The sequence below is a fragment of the Dipodomys spectabilis genome, unplaced genomic scaffold (assembly GCF_019054845.1).
Source record: "Dipodomys spectabilis isolate Male_0828 unplaced genomic scaffold, ASM1905484v1 ptg000145l, whole genome shotgun sequence".
In the NCBI taxonomy this organism is placed as follows: Eukaryota; Metazoa; Chordata; class Mammalia; order Rodentia; family Heteromyidae; genus Dipodomys; species Dipodomys spectabilis.
Genome location: NW_024870822.1, coordinates 17,663,239 through 17,679,884, shown reverse-complemented (window position 1 = coordinate 17,679,884; position 16,646 = coordinate 17,663,239). Strand labels below are relative to the sequence as shown.

The 16,646-nt window shown below is 40.1% G+C and overlaps 1 protein-coding gene across 2 annotated transcripts in view; it reads right to left on the bottom strand.

Moving 5' to 3' along the window:
* Positions 1 to 16,646, bottom strand: part of Pik3c2a (phosphatidylinositol-4-phosphate 3-kinase catalytic subunit type 2 alpha) — a 105,843-nt gene that overhangs the window by 73,392 nt on the left and 15,805 nt on the right. For both annotated transcript variants that reach the window (XM_042691321.1, XM_042691319.1), the window contains exon 2: positions 10,983 to 12,124. In XM_042691321.1, the coding sequence (XP_042547255.1) occupies positions 10,983 to 12,059 (1,077 nt within the window). In that variant the 5' untranslated portion in view covers positions 12,060 to 12,124. The remainder of the gene's footprint in view (positions 1 to 10,982; positions 12,125 to 16,646) is intronic.

Sequence of the window (16,646 nt, the reverse complement as noted above, 5' to 3'; positions counted from 1 at the left end):
AAAAGCAAATGCAAAAAACCTAGAAATATAATGAGAACACTGTGGCCTTTGTGGAAGCAATACTGTAAGAAACCTCCTTTGCTTCACAGATCATATTTTCAAAAAGAACTTCATTTTTCATGTTTTACTTAATTTAAAATAGATTTTGAATCTCCTTAGTAGTTCTAATTTTTCAAATAAAAATGTGCATTTTTGTCAATTATTTGGAATTATATCCTTTCAAGAAAACTGAGTTGCAATAGACACAGAAATAGTTTGTAACAATCAGTCATTCATCAAAGTAATAACAGAATTTAGAAGGTTCACTCAAATGGCTAGAGATGTAGTTAGTTGTACAGCACTTGCCTAGAATGCTAAAGGCCCTAGGTTCAATCTTAGTATTGATAAACCAAAACCAAAACAAGCTAATTGGAATATTTAGTCCACAAAGGGTAAAATTTAGACAACTTGCAAATTATTTTCATGAGACATTAACATCATCACCAGGCTCTCATTTTTTTTGTAGCCCAGCTTGGCCTTGAACTCAATCCTCCTGCTAGCTTCACTCCAAGTGCTGGGATTACTGGTGTGTGCCATAATACTTGACTATTTTCGTTTTTGCTCTTCTCTACTCTGTAGAGAAAATGTTTTACATTTATTCCTACAAAATATTCCCCCACTGCACCCTAACCTTCAAACAACTAGCATCAAGTCACCACTTTTCTGCATTACACAAACTTTTCTTATGTGGCATTCAAGGCTTTATATTTTGTATTACAGTTTTTTCATATTCACATCTTATCTACCCATTCTGGCCCAAGTTCTTTGAAGATGAGGTCTGCAAATGGTATTTGTAATACTCACAAATAAGATCTGTATTTGTATACCTTCAAACATATTTTTTTTTTTTTGGTCGGTCGTGGGGCTTGAACTCTGGGCTTGGGCGCTGTCCCTCAGCTCTTCAGCTCAAGGCGAGCGCTCTACCACTTGAGCTACAGCGCCACTTCCGGTTTTCTGGTGGTTTATTGAAGATAGGAGTCTCAGGGTCTCTCTTGCCCGGGCTGGCTTTGAACCGCGATCCTCAGATCTCAGCCTCCTGAGTAGCTAGGATTACAGGCGTGAGCCACCAGCGCCCGGCTCAAACATATTTCTAATGAATAAAATAGACCCACAATAATCAGTAAAGTAATTGGCAATAATGCCATTAGCCAATACAAAATGAAAAAGAGAGGTTTGTAGGGGAAGATGTTTAGTTTTCTAATAAACATGTTTAGAAGTTTAGGTAGATATTTAAATCAATATTTTAAATTTTTCTATTCCAGAAACATTCTCTTCTAGAAATTCTTTCCAAAAAATAAAAATACAGATTTGGGGATCATCCAATGTCTGTAACTTTGTACAGGAGAATTTCTCCCTTGGCTAATTGACAGCCTCCATTAGGATCGGTGAAAGAGCACATCTCTCAACAGAAATGTTTCTACCAACAGAAGATAGTAGCTGAGGGAAACACAAAGAGCTGAACTATGACCTAAAAGTCTGATTTAAACTTAAATAGCCAGAAGACAGTTTTAAATAGTTTCTTTTCTGAGTTTTGGTCACAAAATTCTGAAGTGTTTAGATTATATTAACAAAAACAACAATTAAAAAAAAAACACTAGAAGGAAATAGGAAGTAATCTTGCTGAGTGCAAGTTCTTTTTGAGTTCTTTACCACAGAGCATATTTCTGACTGGAAATGGACAGTGAAGTAAAGTACAAAGAATAGGCACAGAAGAATTATTTACCAACAAAAATTATGAACTAAATAAATAGGGATGAGTAATATGTGAAAAATTTTAAGCTCCACTCCTGTTAATCATGTCAAAGATTTTTGTTGGTGGTGGTGGTGGTCATGGAGCCTAAATTCTGGGCCTGGGCATCGTCCCTAAGCTCTTCAGCTCAAGGCTAGCACTCTACTATTTGAGCCACAGTGCCACTTCCAGCTTTTTCTGCTTATGTGATGCTAAGGAATTGAACCCAGGGCCTCATGCATGGAAGGGAAGCACTCTACCATTGAGCCACCTTCCCAGCCCCAACGCCAAAGATTTCTAAAGTCAACCTTAAATACTATTAGTCTTCTCTTTATCTCTTCCCTTTGGTTTATATAAACCAGTTTTCTTGTAAACAAACAAAATTAAATTTTAGCATTCAAAGGGCTTAGAACTTTTAATATAAATATTTTCTCTTTTGTAACTGGTATATAATAAATTTCTATTAAATGTCTATCCAATAAATCTGTTTACAATCTAATAGTATCCATTTTGAAATGATTTTTAAGTTTCCATGAAGTTTAGCTATCAAACCTGACTCCTTGAATTTTCTTCCCTAGTGGTCATGTACTTTTGGGAACTTTAATTTCAAAACTGTCACTAAAGTGAGTTTCTCAATTCCAAAAAGACAAATATGATTTGCTTAATTTTTTTTTTTTTTGGGGGGGTCGGGTCATGGGCCTGAACTCTGGGCCTGGGTGCTGACCCTCAGCTCTTCAGCTCAAGGCTAGTGCTCTACCACTTGAGCCACAGTGCCACTTCCGGCTTTTTTCTTTTTGCTTATGTGGTGCTGAAGAATCGAACCCAGAGCCTCAGGCATGCAAGGCAAGCGCTCTACCACTGAGCCACCTTCCCAGCCCCGATTTGCTTAATTTTTAAGCTTTTCTACAAAATATGTTTTAGCTTTGAATATCAAGCACTGGGCATGATAAAAACCTAGCACAAACTATTATCTAAAATACCACAAAATATATGTAGGATATTTAATATACTAAAAACTTCAGCATATCAGTATTTTATCCTTTTTCACAAGAATACAACACTTTTCAAGTTATCCCATTCTAAAAATTGATTTGAAAATCTATGTTGAAATTACAAAACCATGGCTAAGGAAATAGCTCATTGGTAGAGCACTTGCCTAGCAAGTGCAAAGCCTGGATTTGACCCCCAAGGAAATTATCCAAAAATCCAAAACTTATCCAAAAAATTCACTTTTTTTTTTTTGGGTCAGTCGTGGGGCTTGAACTCTGGGCTTGGGCACTGTCTCCCAACTCTTCAGCTCAAGGCTAGTGCTCTACCACTTGAGTCACAGCGCCACTTCCGGTTTTCTGGTGGTTTACTGGAGATAAAGAGTTTCATGGACTTTCCTGCCCAGGCTGGCTTTGAACTGCGATCCTGAGATCTCAGTCTCCTGAGTACCTAGGATTACAGGTGTGAGCCACTGGTACCCGGCAAAAAAAAAAAAAAAAAAAAAAAAATCACTTCTTTAACATAGCAAATTTCCAAACTTTAAATGTAATAAAGAGACCTCATCAATTCTAACCATTTCATAGATGAAGAAACTCAAATCCAGAAAATAACTTACATAAAATTATTATTCTCAGCCAGGGGCTGGTGGCTCATGCCTATAATCCTAGCTACACAGGAAGCTGAGATCTAAGGATTTCGGTTCAAAGCCAGCCTGGGCAGGAAAGACTGTGAGACTCTTATCTCCAATAAACCACCAGAAAATCATAAATGGTGCTGTGGTTCAAGCGGTGGAGCCTGCCCCTTGAGCTGAAGGGCTCAGGGACAGTGCCCAGGCCCAGAGTTCAAGCCCCATGACTGACAAAAAAAAAAAAAAATTAATATTCTCATCTTCAGGCAAATGTTTTTCAAAGGTTCTTTTAATGACATAACTTCTAGATCCCAAAGATTACAATCTCTGAAGGAACACTATAGCTTTATGATGGCCCTTCTTAGCTTGTGGTACTTGAATATAATTATTTTAACAGGAGTATAATGGAATAATTTACAATTATATGCTTCATCAGGTATGTTGCAGTTAGAGATTCATTTAAGACTTGGGCAGGTAGCTCAAGCTACTCCAATTCAGACAATGTATTATTAGTTAAGCAGTTGATAACAGCCCCAATTTCTAGCCACAATTTTTTTTTTGGGGGGGGTCCAATCGTGGGGCTTGTACGCTGGGCCTGGGTGCTGTCCCTCAGCTCTTCAGCTCAAGGCTAGTACTCTATCAGTTGGGCCACAGCGCCACTTCTGGCTTTTTCTGCTTATGTGGTGCTGAGGAATTGAACCCAGGGCCTCATGCATGTGAGGCAAAGCACTACCACTAAGCTACCTTCCCAGTCCTTACTCTTTAATCATCATGATATTTTAAGGAAAAAGCTCAGAACATGCTTCTAAAACTAATCCTCCCCAGCAGTCTACTTAATTCCAAGAGTTCAAAAAAAGCAGGTCTTGGCTGGGAATGTGGCTCAGTGGTAGAACACTTGCCTTGCATGCTCGAGGCCCTGGGTTCGATTCCTCAGCACCACATAAGAAAAAAGCCAGAAGTGGCGCTGTGGCTCAAGTGGTAGAGTGCTAGCCTTGGGCTGAAGAGCTGAGGGACAGCACCCAGGCCCAGAGTTTAGGCCCCATGACCGGACCCAAAAAAAAAAAAAACACAAAAAAAGCAGGTCTTTGTGTCAACCATGTGGATTGATTAACCGGATCGTGCTAGGAGAAAATTTTATCTTTAAGGGAACTATCTATCATTGTTACTCCTATAAGATAATTTGGGTAGTCACCTCAAATAAGGAAAATATCAAGAAAGTACTATGAAAGGTATTTAAAATGAACAGGAGAGGATGTATGCAGGAAGATGTTTGTGGGTATCACATCCCCACCCACCAAAGGAAAGGGTGTGGAACATAATGTGTTTAGCTGGAAGTGACTAGTCTAAAGGGGGCAGCAGGGAAAGGAAGTTGAGTTTTGCAATAAAAGCATCAGCAACCTAAGCAATGGGTATCAGACTGAAAAGAATTGTTCCCAGGGTACTCTATTTTTACTCTGCTATTTTTCTTCCTACATTCCCAACTTCATAGCTCCTGAGGTATGAGAAAATTTTTATTTAGTCAAGAGATTTCAAATGCCAGTTTAAGAGAGTAGCAGATTGGCTGCACTAAGATCACTTAGGGGAAGTTTTAAGGAAACTGACTATCTTTCCCCTCAAATTCCAAACTCTCTCCTCACTTCCTCCTCAAATCTAAACTTTGAAAGACACTGTGACAAATAACTAAATTTAGAAAAAAACCTTTTTGACTCATGATTGAATATCATTTAGGATAAGGAACTTATTACTTCTGACAAAAAGTTCTGTGGCCTTCTCTTTGGGTGGTAATTTGTTATAGAAATTCTCAAACACATAAAAGTAGAATAATACAATGATTACTCATATATCTCGTCTTCAACAATCATCACCATATAATCAATCAGGTCTCATCAATAAACCTCCCTCCACACTTCATTTACTTTTATTAATGCAACAAGCAATTTTAGTATATTTCATTTGTAAATTCATAAATATACATCTCTACAATTTAAGAGTTCCCTTAACTGCAATATATGTATTATACCAAAATAGCAACACTCATTCCTTCACTTCTTTACATCTTACTTTCCTTAACTAAAGAAATAGAATGGACAGGGTGCGGATGGCTCACAGCTGTAATCCTAACTACTCTAGAGGCTGAGATCTGAGGATCATGGTTCAAAGCCCAACAGGGTAGAAAAGTCTCTGAGATTCTTATCCCCAATTATCCATGAAAAAGTCAGAAGTGGAGGTGTGGCTCAAGTGGTACAGCACCACCAGCCTTGAGTGAAAAATACAATATAGAGTAGGAGGTCCTGAGTCAAGCCCCAATACTGGCATACACAGTATACAAACACATACACACGCATACAGGACTGGGCTGTTCTGGCCTTGTAGGATTCTTATGAAGTCTCAAATGTCAACAACTTCTTTTAAAAGAAAAAAAAATTCAGTCTGAATATATACAACAGATAAAAATCATATAAGCTCTTAGCTTCTGAGTCTCAGTCTTACATCTTTTAAACAGCAGACATCCTGTCTATACAGAAATTTCAATTTAAGACAATAATTGCATCTTAACAAGGGCTGGAAGTAATGGGTACTAAATTATAGTTAGACAGGGATAAGTTCTAGTATACCATTTATAGTAAAGTTAGTATAAATAATAATGTACTGTATATTTCAAAAAGCTAGAAAAGCCAGGTAACAGTGGCCCATGCCTGTAATCCCAGCTACTCAATAGGCTGAGATCTCAGGATCATGGTTCAAAGTCAGCCCACGCAAGAATGTCCATGAGATTCTTATCTCCAATTAACCACCAGAAAACCAGAAGTGGCACTGTGGCTCAAGTGGTAGAGTGCTGGACTTGAGCTGAAGAGCTCACAGACACCACCCCCGCCCAGAGTTCAAGTCCCACAACTGACCAAAAAAAAAAAAAAAAAAAGCTAGAAAAATGCATTTTCAACGTTTTCACAGTAATAAACATTTAAGATGATAATTACGCTTAATCTAGTTTAATCACACACACACACACACACACACACACACACACGCATCAAAACATCAAATGGTGCCTGACAGGGTGGTACACACCCATAATCCTAGCACTCAAGGAGTAGAGGCACAAAGATTCAAAGTTTGTAGCCAGCCTGGGCTACACAGAAAATGCAGGCCAGCTTGGGATACCCAGCAAAGTATTAAAGTATCACATGCACCAGAAAAAGCCATCATCATATGGTATCCCATAAACATACAGTATCAGTTGAAAAATTAAATTTTTAAAAAGTTAGCTGCAGTATACCTGGAATGGTAATCTCAGCTTTTCTGAGCTTATGTTTCTATAAATGAATAAAGAGGGGCTGGGAAGGTGGCTCAGTGGTAGAGTGCTTGCCTTGCATGCATAAGGCCCTGGGTTCGATTCCTCAGCACCACATAAACAGGAAAAGCTGAAAGTGGTGCTGTGGCTCAAGTGTTAGAGTGCTAGCCTTGAGCTGAAGAGCACAGGGAGAGTGCCCAGGCCCAGAGTTCAAGCCCCATGACCAACCAAAAAAAAAAAGACTTCTCAAAATTAGAACATTTATGAACATTTGTATTACCTTTGAAATAATCTATGTGTAGAACCTGTAATATATACATTGTAGAGTTGTGAAAGCATGGATTTGATTTGGACCTTATTTTGGTGGCCTGGATACTCAGGGCCTCTATCCCTACTATTTGGGGTGGTGGGGGGAAGGAAACGGGGGACAAGGAATTGGGGGGGGAATGAATGGATCAGATGTAGAAGCTGCCTTTTCAGTTCAACTTTCCACAGCTCCAATGCCTCTAGGTTCTATGGAGCTGCCCTTCCCAAATAACTGCCAACAGCTAATGAGTCCTAACTCCTTACAGAATTAATTTCTGTCATTTATAATCTATTAAAAAGAAAAGGGGGGGGAAGGTGGCTCAGTGGTTGAATGCTTGCCTTCTATGCATGAGGCCCTGGGTTCGATTCCTCAGCACCACATAATCAGAAAAAGCTGGAAGTGGTGCTGTGGCTCAAGTGGTAGAATATCACTTTGAGCTGAAGAGCTCAGGGACAGCACCTGGGCCCAGAGTTCAGGCCTACAACTGACAAAAAAAAAAAAAAAAAAAGGAGGCCTACAGGGATGGGGGTAGAAACAGGGCTCAAGTAGTAGAGCTCTTGCCTAGTAAGTACAAACCACTGACTTCAAACCCCAATAATGCCAACAAAAATAAAGATATAGAGAACGAGACCCTTATGGGAATGAAGAGATACTTTCTCTCTTAGAATATTGATGCAAATATGAATTCAAAGACCAGGTCCCTATCCAATACAGGATCACAGAGATGAATGCTTTTTACATTTTTTTTTTCCCCAGTCCTAGGGCTTGAAGTCAGGGCCTGGTAACTGCCCCTGAGAGCTTCTTTTGTTCAAGGCTAGCACTCTACCACAGTGTCACTACCGGCTTTTTCTACTTATATGGTACTGAGGAATAAAACCCAGGGCTTCATGCATGCAAGGCAAGCACTCTACCACTAAGCCACATTCCCAACCCTTCTATCTATCGATGCAGCTATCTATCTATCTATCTATCTATCTATCTATCTATCTATCTATCTACTTATTTTACTTTTTGTCAGTCTTAGGGCTTGACCTCTGGGCCTGGGCGCTGTTCCTCAGCAATTCAGCTCAAGGCTAGTGCTCTACCACTTGAGCCACAACACCACTTCCAGTTTTTTGGTGGTCCACTGGAGATAAGAGTCTCACAGACTTTCTTGCCTGGGCTGGCTTTGAACCGTGATCCTCAGAGCTCAGACTCCTGTGTGGCTAGGATTACAGGCGTGAGCCACCAGCGCCCGGCTTTTATTTATTGCTAATTGAGATGAAAGTCACCATATTAACTGTTTAAAAATGCATAACTCAGTAGTTTTCATTATATTCTTGATTTTTTGCAACAACAACCACTATTTAATTTCAGAGCATTTTTTTTATTACCTCAAAAAGAAATTCTGTACCTATTATGCAACTCCCCTCCCCCATACTAGTTCAACCCCTGGCAACACTAATCTGCTTCCTTTTTATACATATTTGCCTCTTATGAACATTTCATATATTGCAATCATTTAATACATTCCCTTTTATCAAAGCTCTTTTGTGTCTGGTTTAACTCAGCACGCTTTCAAGACTGGTCCAGGAAGCTGAAAGTATCAGGATTTCATTACTTGCTACGAGTGAATATTCCTTTCTGTGGATATATCACATTTTACCAGTTCTCGCTTTTTGGCTACTATAAATAAAGCTGCTAAAAACAACCCACTTTTTTAAATGGATAAAAGATTAAATAGACATTTCTCCAAAAGAGATATGTAAAAAAAAATCTAGGCATAGTGGCTCATGCTTGTAATCCCAGGCTAAATACTGAAGCCAAGTTCATCCTGGGTTATAAAGTGAGTTACATGAGTTACAAGACATCTTGCCTCAAGAAACAAAACAAGGGGCTGGGAAGGTGGCTCAGTGGTAGAGCGCTTGCCTTGCATGCATGAGGCCCTGGGTTCAATTCCTCAGCACCACATAAGCAAAAAGAAAAAAGCCAGAAGTGGCGCTGTGGCTCAAGTGGTAGAGCACTAGCCTTGAGCTGAAGAGCTGAGGGACAGTGCCCAGGCCCAGAGTTCAGGCTCCACGATTGGACCCTCCCCCCCCCCCCCCAAAAAAAAAGAAACAAAACAAAACTAACAAAATACATGGAAAAATAGGGTGCTGAGAGAGTAGCTTGTGGTAGAGTGCTTGCTAAGTATGAAAAGACCATGGTTTGATCACTGGTATGGCATCAAATAACAACAAATAAACATAAAAAATATTCAACATCAATTTAAAATATCAAAAATGTCAAGTGTTGGAAAAATACAGAAGAATCTGTCCTTTAGTACATTTTGACAGGAATGTAAAATGATACAGTCAGTATAAAAAATAGTTTGGTGGGGGGGCTGGGAAGGTGGCTCAGTGGTAGAGCGCTTGCCTTGCATGCATGAGCCCTAGATTCGATTCCTCAGTACCACATAAGCAAAAAGAAAAAAGCCGGAAGTGGCGCTGTGGCTCAAGTGGTAGAGCGCTAGCCTTGAGCTGAAAAGCTGAGGGACAGCACCCAGGCCCAGAGTTCAGGCCCCATGTCTGGAGCCCCCCCCCAAAAAAAAAAGAAAAGAAAAAAAATAGTTTGGTGGCTCCTCAAAAACTAATTCATAGAACTACCAACTTCACTCGGAGGATAATTCTTGGCTAATGGACTCATTTCTCCTTTTAAATACTTCAGGAAATGATCACCACTAACTCACTACATTTGTTCTTTTCTCCTAGATACAAATTTACTCCCAATGTCTAAATAATTAGCTTTGTGATATAATTCATACTAAAGTCAGAACAAGGCATAAACAGACATTATTAAGAAGAAAACACAAATTTGTGATGGTATGTTTAGAAAGGTAAAGTCTGACCATGCTGACTTTCTTCTGATGGAAGACATCCTATTTCACCTACCCTGAGCTAATTTTTTCAGATAGTACAACTACAAGAACTCAGCAACAGCTTATAAGCTATTGTTCTTCACCTTAATCAATCATGGGTATTTAAAGAGTCCTTTAAATAGCTTTTCTCCTGTTTCTCAGGGATTATTTTTATAACCATCCATGCATCCCATAGCATCTCATTCCTTCATCCATTCCATCTCTCCATCTATCCAGAACTAAAAACAAAAGATGTGAAAATTTCTATAATGGAGTTAGAATCAAAATTCCTATTTGTCTTGAAAAATTAAGCCAAATTGTTGATTAAAAAGATTTTATTAGGGGCTGGGAAGGTGGCTCAGTGGTAGAGTGCTTGCCTTGCATGCATGAGGCCCTGGGTTCGATTCCTCAGCACCACATAAGCAGGAAAAAAAAAGCCAGAAGTGGCGCTGTGGCTCAAGTGGTAGAGTGCTAGCCTTGAGCTGAAAAGCTGAGGGACAGCGCCCAGGCCCAGAGTTCAGGCCCCACGACCAGACCCTCCCCCCCAAAAAAAGACTTTATTAGCTATGTACTGGCTCACACATGCAATCTAGATACTTAGGTTGAGGATCTGGAGGAAGCCAGCCCTTGCAAAGAAGTCCACAAGTCTCCATCTCTAAAATAACCAGCAAAAATCCTGGATGGGGGGGAGGAAGGGAGGGGGGGGTAGAGATGGGAAGGGATGGGAAGGGGAAACAAAGGAGAAGGCAACAATGCTTGGTAAGAAACGTACTCATCATCTTGCCCATGTAATTGTAACCCCTCTGTACGGTATTTTCACAATAAAAAAAAATCCTGGATGGAAATGTGATTCAAGTGGTAGAGCACCAGCCAAATAAGCATAAGGTCAAGTTAAAAACCTCAGTGCAGCAAAAATAATAAACTTATGTTAGAAAAGATAAAACTAAACTATTTTCAAGTGACATAATTACATTTACTCCTTTGCCATACAAAGAACCAAAGCACCCTTGAAAACAAAGTGAAAACAAGATTCAAAATAAACATAAACATCATTTTTCCTAAGAAAGAAATATGAACTCTAGAATTTATTACTAAGTTTGAAAAATTAGTAAAGAAAGATTGTACCTGAGTCATTTGGCCCTGTGCTTTTGTAAGCTGAGTTGTTCGAATATTTAAAGATTGGCTTCTCATTACAGTTGCCCCAGAAAGGGATTTTCCATTCACCTTTCTTTCCAGGTGACAACTTGATGGTGATCTCTCTTCAAGAAGAACAGCATCCCAAGGATCTTCAGCTAGTAAACGTGGAAAATTTTTCTCTTCATCATGATCTACTACTTCCACATTGTCTACCTTAGGCTTACTTAGAGGATCCAAGTCTAACCAGTCAAATTTACTAATATCCCCAGACTTTGGAGATGCCTGTAGATTGCTGACTGTAGCTTTTGAATTTGTTATTTCCAAATCAGTCCTTGCTTTCCCATTTTTTAAAAATTCTGATGTACTAGCTATTTTGTCAAATAGTTTTGCCATATCAGGACTAACTACTGGCCGACAGACTGGTAAGCCTCCTTGTGGATGAAAGGGTGTAGCAGGTGTCAAAGGATATGAAAAATAAGGAGACTGTCCTGGAAGTCTCAAATATATAGGTTCTGTAGATGGAAAAGGAGGCATTCTTGGGTTGAAGCCGTTCTGGAATGCAGCCTGCTTACTGTAAGTTGAAGGATAAATAGAAGGTAAAGTATAAGAAGGCCCCGATAAGCCAGGTGGCCACTGTCCTCTTTGAATTGTGGGCCTAAGATAGAACTGTGCTGAAAAGGAAGGGCTCAGAACAGGAACAGGAGTAACAGGCAAAACAGGTGTTTTCCTAGTCTCAAAACTGTCATCCAGCAATAGTTTCTCAAGTTCAGCTGGGGTAAGTTTTTCTATGTCAATGTCTGCTGTTCCTTTGGGGGAATCTGACTCAGGAAACACCATGAGATCATAATCCTGTTTGTTAAAAACTTGTGCTCTTTGTCTGGTGCTGCTTGACAATTCATAGCCCCTCTGATATTCAGTCACTTGTCTATCCTTTTGTAGTTTTGCTAAAGCTTCTGCTTCCATCTGCAATGCTTCTTCTTTGTCCACATCTTTTGTTCTTGTTGGTTCCAGATGTGAAGAAGGTGAACACTGTTTAAATCCACTGTTGTTAGATATCTGAGCCATGTCCACTAAAAAGACAAGCCTTTCCCTAATCTTATTTTTTCTTGTAGTTTCCAAATAATCAAGACCTATACATAAAAATAAACATAACACTTAATTAGATTTTCTAAACACAACTGATTTTGCTTGAAACCTACCCCACATTACTTAAGATTTGAATTCACTGACCAAAAATACACTATTAAATAAAATGAACAGCAGTGAAACCTAAATGAATATCATATATTCTGTTGAGTTCAGGAAGATGCACAGGCCCTATTTCTTGACCTAACAAAAACTGGCATAGCAAGTAAACTTAAGAGAAGCTTTGATTTCAGCTGTCACAATGACTACCATTAACCAGTGGATTTCTCAGTGAATTCTTTTTTTGTTTTTGTCGGTCGTGGAGAATGAACTCTGGGCCTGGGCGCTGTCCCTCAGCTCTATCAAGGCTAGCGCCTGAGCCGGGCGCTGGTGACTCACGCCTGTAATCCTAGCTACTCAGGAGGCTGAGATCTGAGGATTGCGGTTCAAAGCCAGCCCGGGCAGGAGAGACCGTGAGACTCCTATCTCCAATAAACCACCAGAAAACCGGAAGTGGCACTGTAGCTCAAGTGGTAGAGCGCTCGCCTTGAGCTGAAGAGCTGAGGGACAGCGCCCAGGCCCAGAGTTCAAGCCCCATGACCGACCAAAAAAAAAAAAAAAAAAAAAGGCTAGCGCCTTACCACTTGAGCCACAACGCCATTTCCAGCTTTTTTCCGTTTATGTGTTGCTGAGGAATCAAACCTAGGGCTTCATGCATACGAGGCAAGCACTCTACCACTGAGCCAACTTCCCAACCCTGAATTCTTGAACTGAAATAACTTAAGTACTAATCACATATTTTCTGGAGTTCAGATACAGCTTGCCATTATCCAAATAGCAAGTCAAAATGGTGGTACTTCTGCTATTTGTTAAATTGCTCAAAGACCAATTAACAAGGAAAGCATCAGATTACTACGCAAACAAATAGGAAATACTATTTAATCAAAATATGTGAAAAACTGATTTGGGTTTATAATATTCTAGAAATATTAAAATATATAACATACTTTAGAATTAGACAAAAATGTTAAGACTGTAAGAAGCAACAATATTTCAAAGGTAATATTATGCCTAAATTCATCACATACAGTTTTGACCATACTTCAACTGATTATCTGAAGTTAAATCAATCATTATAAACCAAAAGTTCTTTTTTTTTTTTTCTTTTTTTTTTGGGGTCCGGTCATGGGGCCTGAACTCTGGGCCTGGGTGCTGTCCCTCAGCTCTTCAGCTCAAGGCTAGCACTCTACCACTTGAGCCACAGAGCCACTTCCGGCTTTTTTCTTTTTGCTTATGTGGTGCTGAGGAATCGAACCCAGGGCCTCATGCATGCAAGGCAAGCATTCTACCACTAAGCCACCTTCCCAGCCCCAAAAGTTCTTTTTAAGATCCTTAAATAATTTTATTCATAAAAAATTGGAACTTTCTTTTATGTTTAAGCACTATGAATCAGTTAATAAAATCTACAAGGTTGAATGTCAGTGGTTTACATTTGTAATCCTAGTTACTCCAGAAGCAGAGACTAGGAGGATCACAGATCAAAGTCAGCAGAGCAAAAATTTCATGCAACCCTATCTCAACCAATAGCTGGGGACAGTGGCACATACCTGTCATCCCAGCCATGTAAATGGCTAAGATCTAAAGCATTATGGTTCCATTCCAGCTGGGTAAAAAAGAGGAAAAAAAGAGGTTAAAAACAAAAACAAAAACACCAGGTTGGGTATGTAGAAAAAAGCCAGATGCAGCTATGACAAGTAGATATATCTAGAAGCATCAAATAGGCAGATCTCAGTGTAGGCTAGCCTAGGTGAAAACTGAGATCCTAATCACCAAAAGGGCAAGAGGTATGGCTCAAATGGAAGAGTACCTACCTAGCAAATCTAAGATTCTGAGTTCAAATCCTAGTACCTGACCCAGCACCAGTGGCTAAGGTTTGGAGGATCATGGCTCAAAGCCAGTCTAGGTAGAAAAGTCCTTGAGACTCTCTATCTTCAATTTAGCAGCAAGAAAAAGCTGTACTGGAAGTGTTACTAGCCAAGAGCAAAAAAAGCTAAGTGTTCAAGTCCCAGTACACACACACACACACACACACACACACACACACACACACACACACACACACAAGCTGGAAGTGTAGCCTAGCTGGAAGAGTATGTCTCAAGTGGCAGAGCCCTAGTTGAGAGAATAAGCAAGTCAAGCAAGTAAAAAGCTTTCAGTCCAAACCCTAGTAGTGGCAAAGAATGAAAGAATGAATAAGAGAGAGGGAGGGAGGGAGAAGGGAGGGAAGGACAAGATCTGCAACCATCCAACAATTCTCACAGGTTTTACCTAAATGTACTACCCAGAAGGCTCAAAGAGATCCCATAGAGGTATTCGGGCCCCCAGGAGACAGTCATCATCCAAGGAGGGCTGGCAGGTGAGCAAAAAGAAATTCCAGGCTTTCTAACCTTTCACCTACTGAAAGTTTGAGATAAAGCAGAAAAGGCCCTCCAATGTATTTCAGGTCTTCATGGGATAAAAACAGCAGCCACCCAGAGGCAAGGATAAAGACCACAAGGCTTATCTGAGAGACACAGACAAGAAGCAGGACAAAGGAACAAGGAAAACTTCCAGGGCCCCAAAAGGCTGAGAGCTATACTGAAAAATACAAGTCTCTATGATAATTTCAGTGTTCAGATCCCATAGGTCCTATGGTTTCCCTTATTTGCATTAACTAGTATATGTCCAGGACAAGCAGAAAAGTATTTCAGGATGAAGAACTGGGCACAGTGGTTCATACTTGAGGCAGGATGATCTCTAGATCAAAGAGAACTTGGGCTACAAAGGAGACCTTGTCCAAAACAAAACAAAACCAAACCCAAAGCTGGGCACTGATGCAAACCTCTAACCCCAGGCCAGCCTGGCAAAAACCTGAGACCCTGAAAAACAGCTACAAGAAAAAAAAGTGTTGGGGACATGCCTCAAGTGGTAAAATGTCCATGTACCTAACTCAAGACCCTGAGTTCAAACTTAGTACCTAAATTAAAGACAGACAGACAGACAGACGACAGGCATAGACAGGAAGGACTTGCAAACATGAAATTATATCAACAAAAAATACTCAAACTGACAGAGACAAGGCAGAGGAGTGGGCAGAATATCATATATGAGTTTGGTGGGCCAATTTCAAGTGGTCTAATGTAACATGTACTTTAGAATTCAAGGGCAGGACATTGATGATTCACTCGTGTAATCCTAGCTACTCAGGAGGCTGAGATCTGGGGATCATGGTTTGAAGTCAGTCCAGGCAGAAAAGTTCAACTTAAAATGGAGCTGTGGATCAAGAGGTAGAGTGCTAGACTTGAGCAAAAAAACTTGGGCAGCACCCATGCCTTGAGTTTAAGCGCCAGATCTGGGGTGCACGTGCACAACACCCTCGTCTCTCCCCCCCATCCCCCCGCCCCCTACACACACATGAAGAGAGTCCAACAAAGACAGGACAGAAAAATAGGACAGAAGATATATGTGAAGGGAAAACAGCCAAGAAATTTCCACAGGTGAAGAATGACATCAACCAAAGCAACCTAAAAAGCTCAGTGAAGCCTAAGCATGATAAAAACACTGAGAACCAACCTTACAGGCTCACTGATTAATGAAGATTAAATGACCACTTGAAGAAATGGTTTCATTTCTTATTAATATATGTGAAGTTAGAGTCAAACCAATTATTCCTAAAGAAACCAAGTTTATATTTTTTATTCTATGAGATGGCTAACTTGAGTAAGCCTGACTTTTTAATCTGATTTGTTGTCTCTAGTTTGATTCACTTCACCAGTGGATCAAAATACTTTGGGGTGAGGGGTTCTCTTGCCAGCCCACAAACAAAATAAACTTTGGGGCAGAATCATGATTTTCTCTTCAGCAAGGTATTATTATTATTATTTTGCCTCTCCTGGGGCTTGAATTCAGGGTCTTGGCACTATCCCTGAGCTTCTTTTGCTCAAGGCTAGCATTCTACCACTTGAGCCATAGCACTACTTCCAGCCTTTCTGTTTATGCAGTACTGAGGAATCGAACCCAGAGCTTCATGCATGCAAGGCAAGCCATATTCCCACACCTGGTTTTATAGTCTGTATAAAGAATTTAGCCCCACCTTCAGGACACTGGTAGTTTATAAAAGTAATCCTAGCTATTTAAGAGGTTGAGATCCCTGGCAGATAAATTTGCAACTCTTATTTCCAGTTAATCAGCAAAAAGCAAGAAGTGGAACTGAAGTGGTAGAATGCCAGCCTTGAGGTGAAAAAAGCTAAGTGACAGCACAAGGCCTAAGTTCAAGCCCCAGCATGGGCAAGACAAACACACACAAACACACACACACACACACACACACACACACACACACACACACACACACACACACACACACACACACACACACACACACACGAATTTAGTTTTGCCCAAAAATTAAGTCTTGCCTTTGCCCAGGGAAGTCATCTATGTCATACTTGATAGGAGTGTCAGTGTTTAGGGAGAGACTGGCCTTAC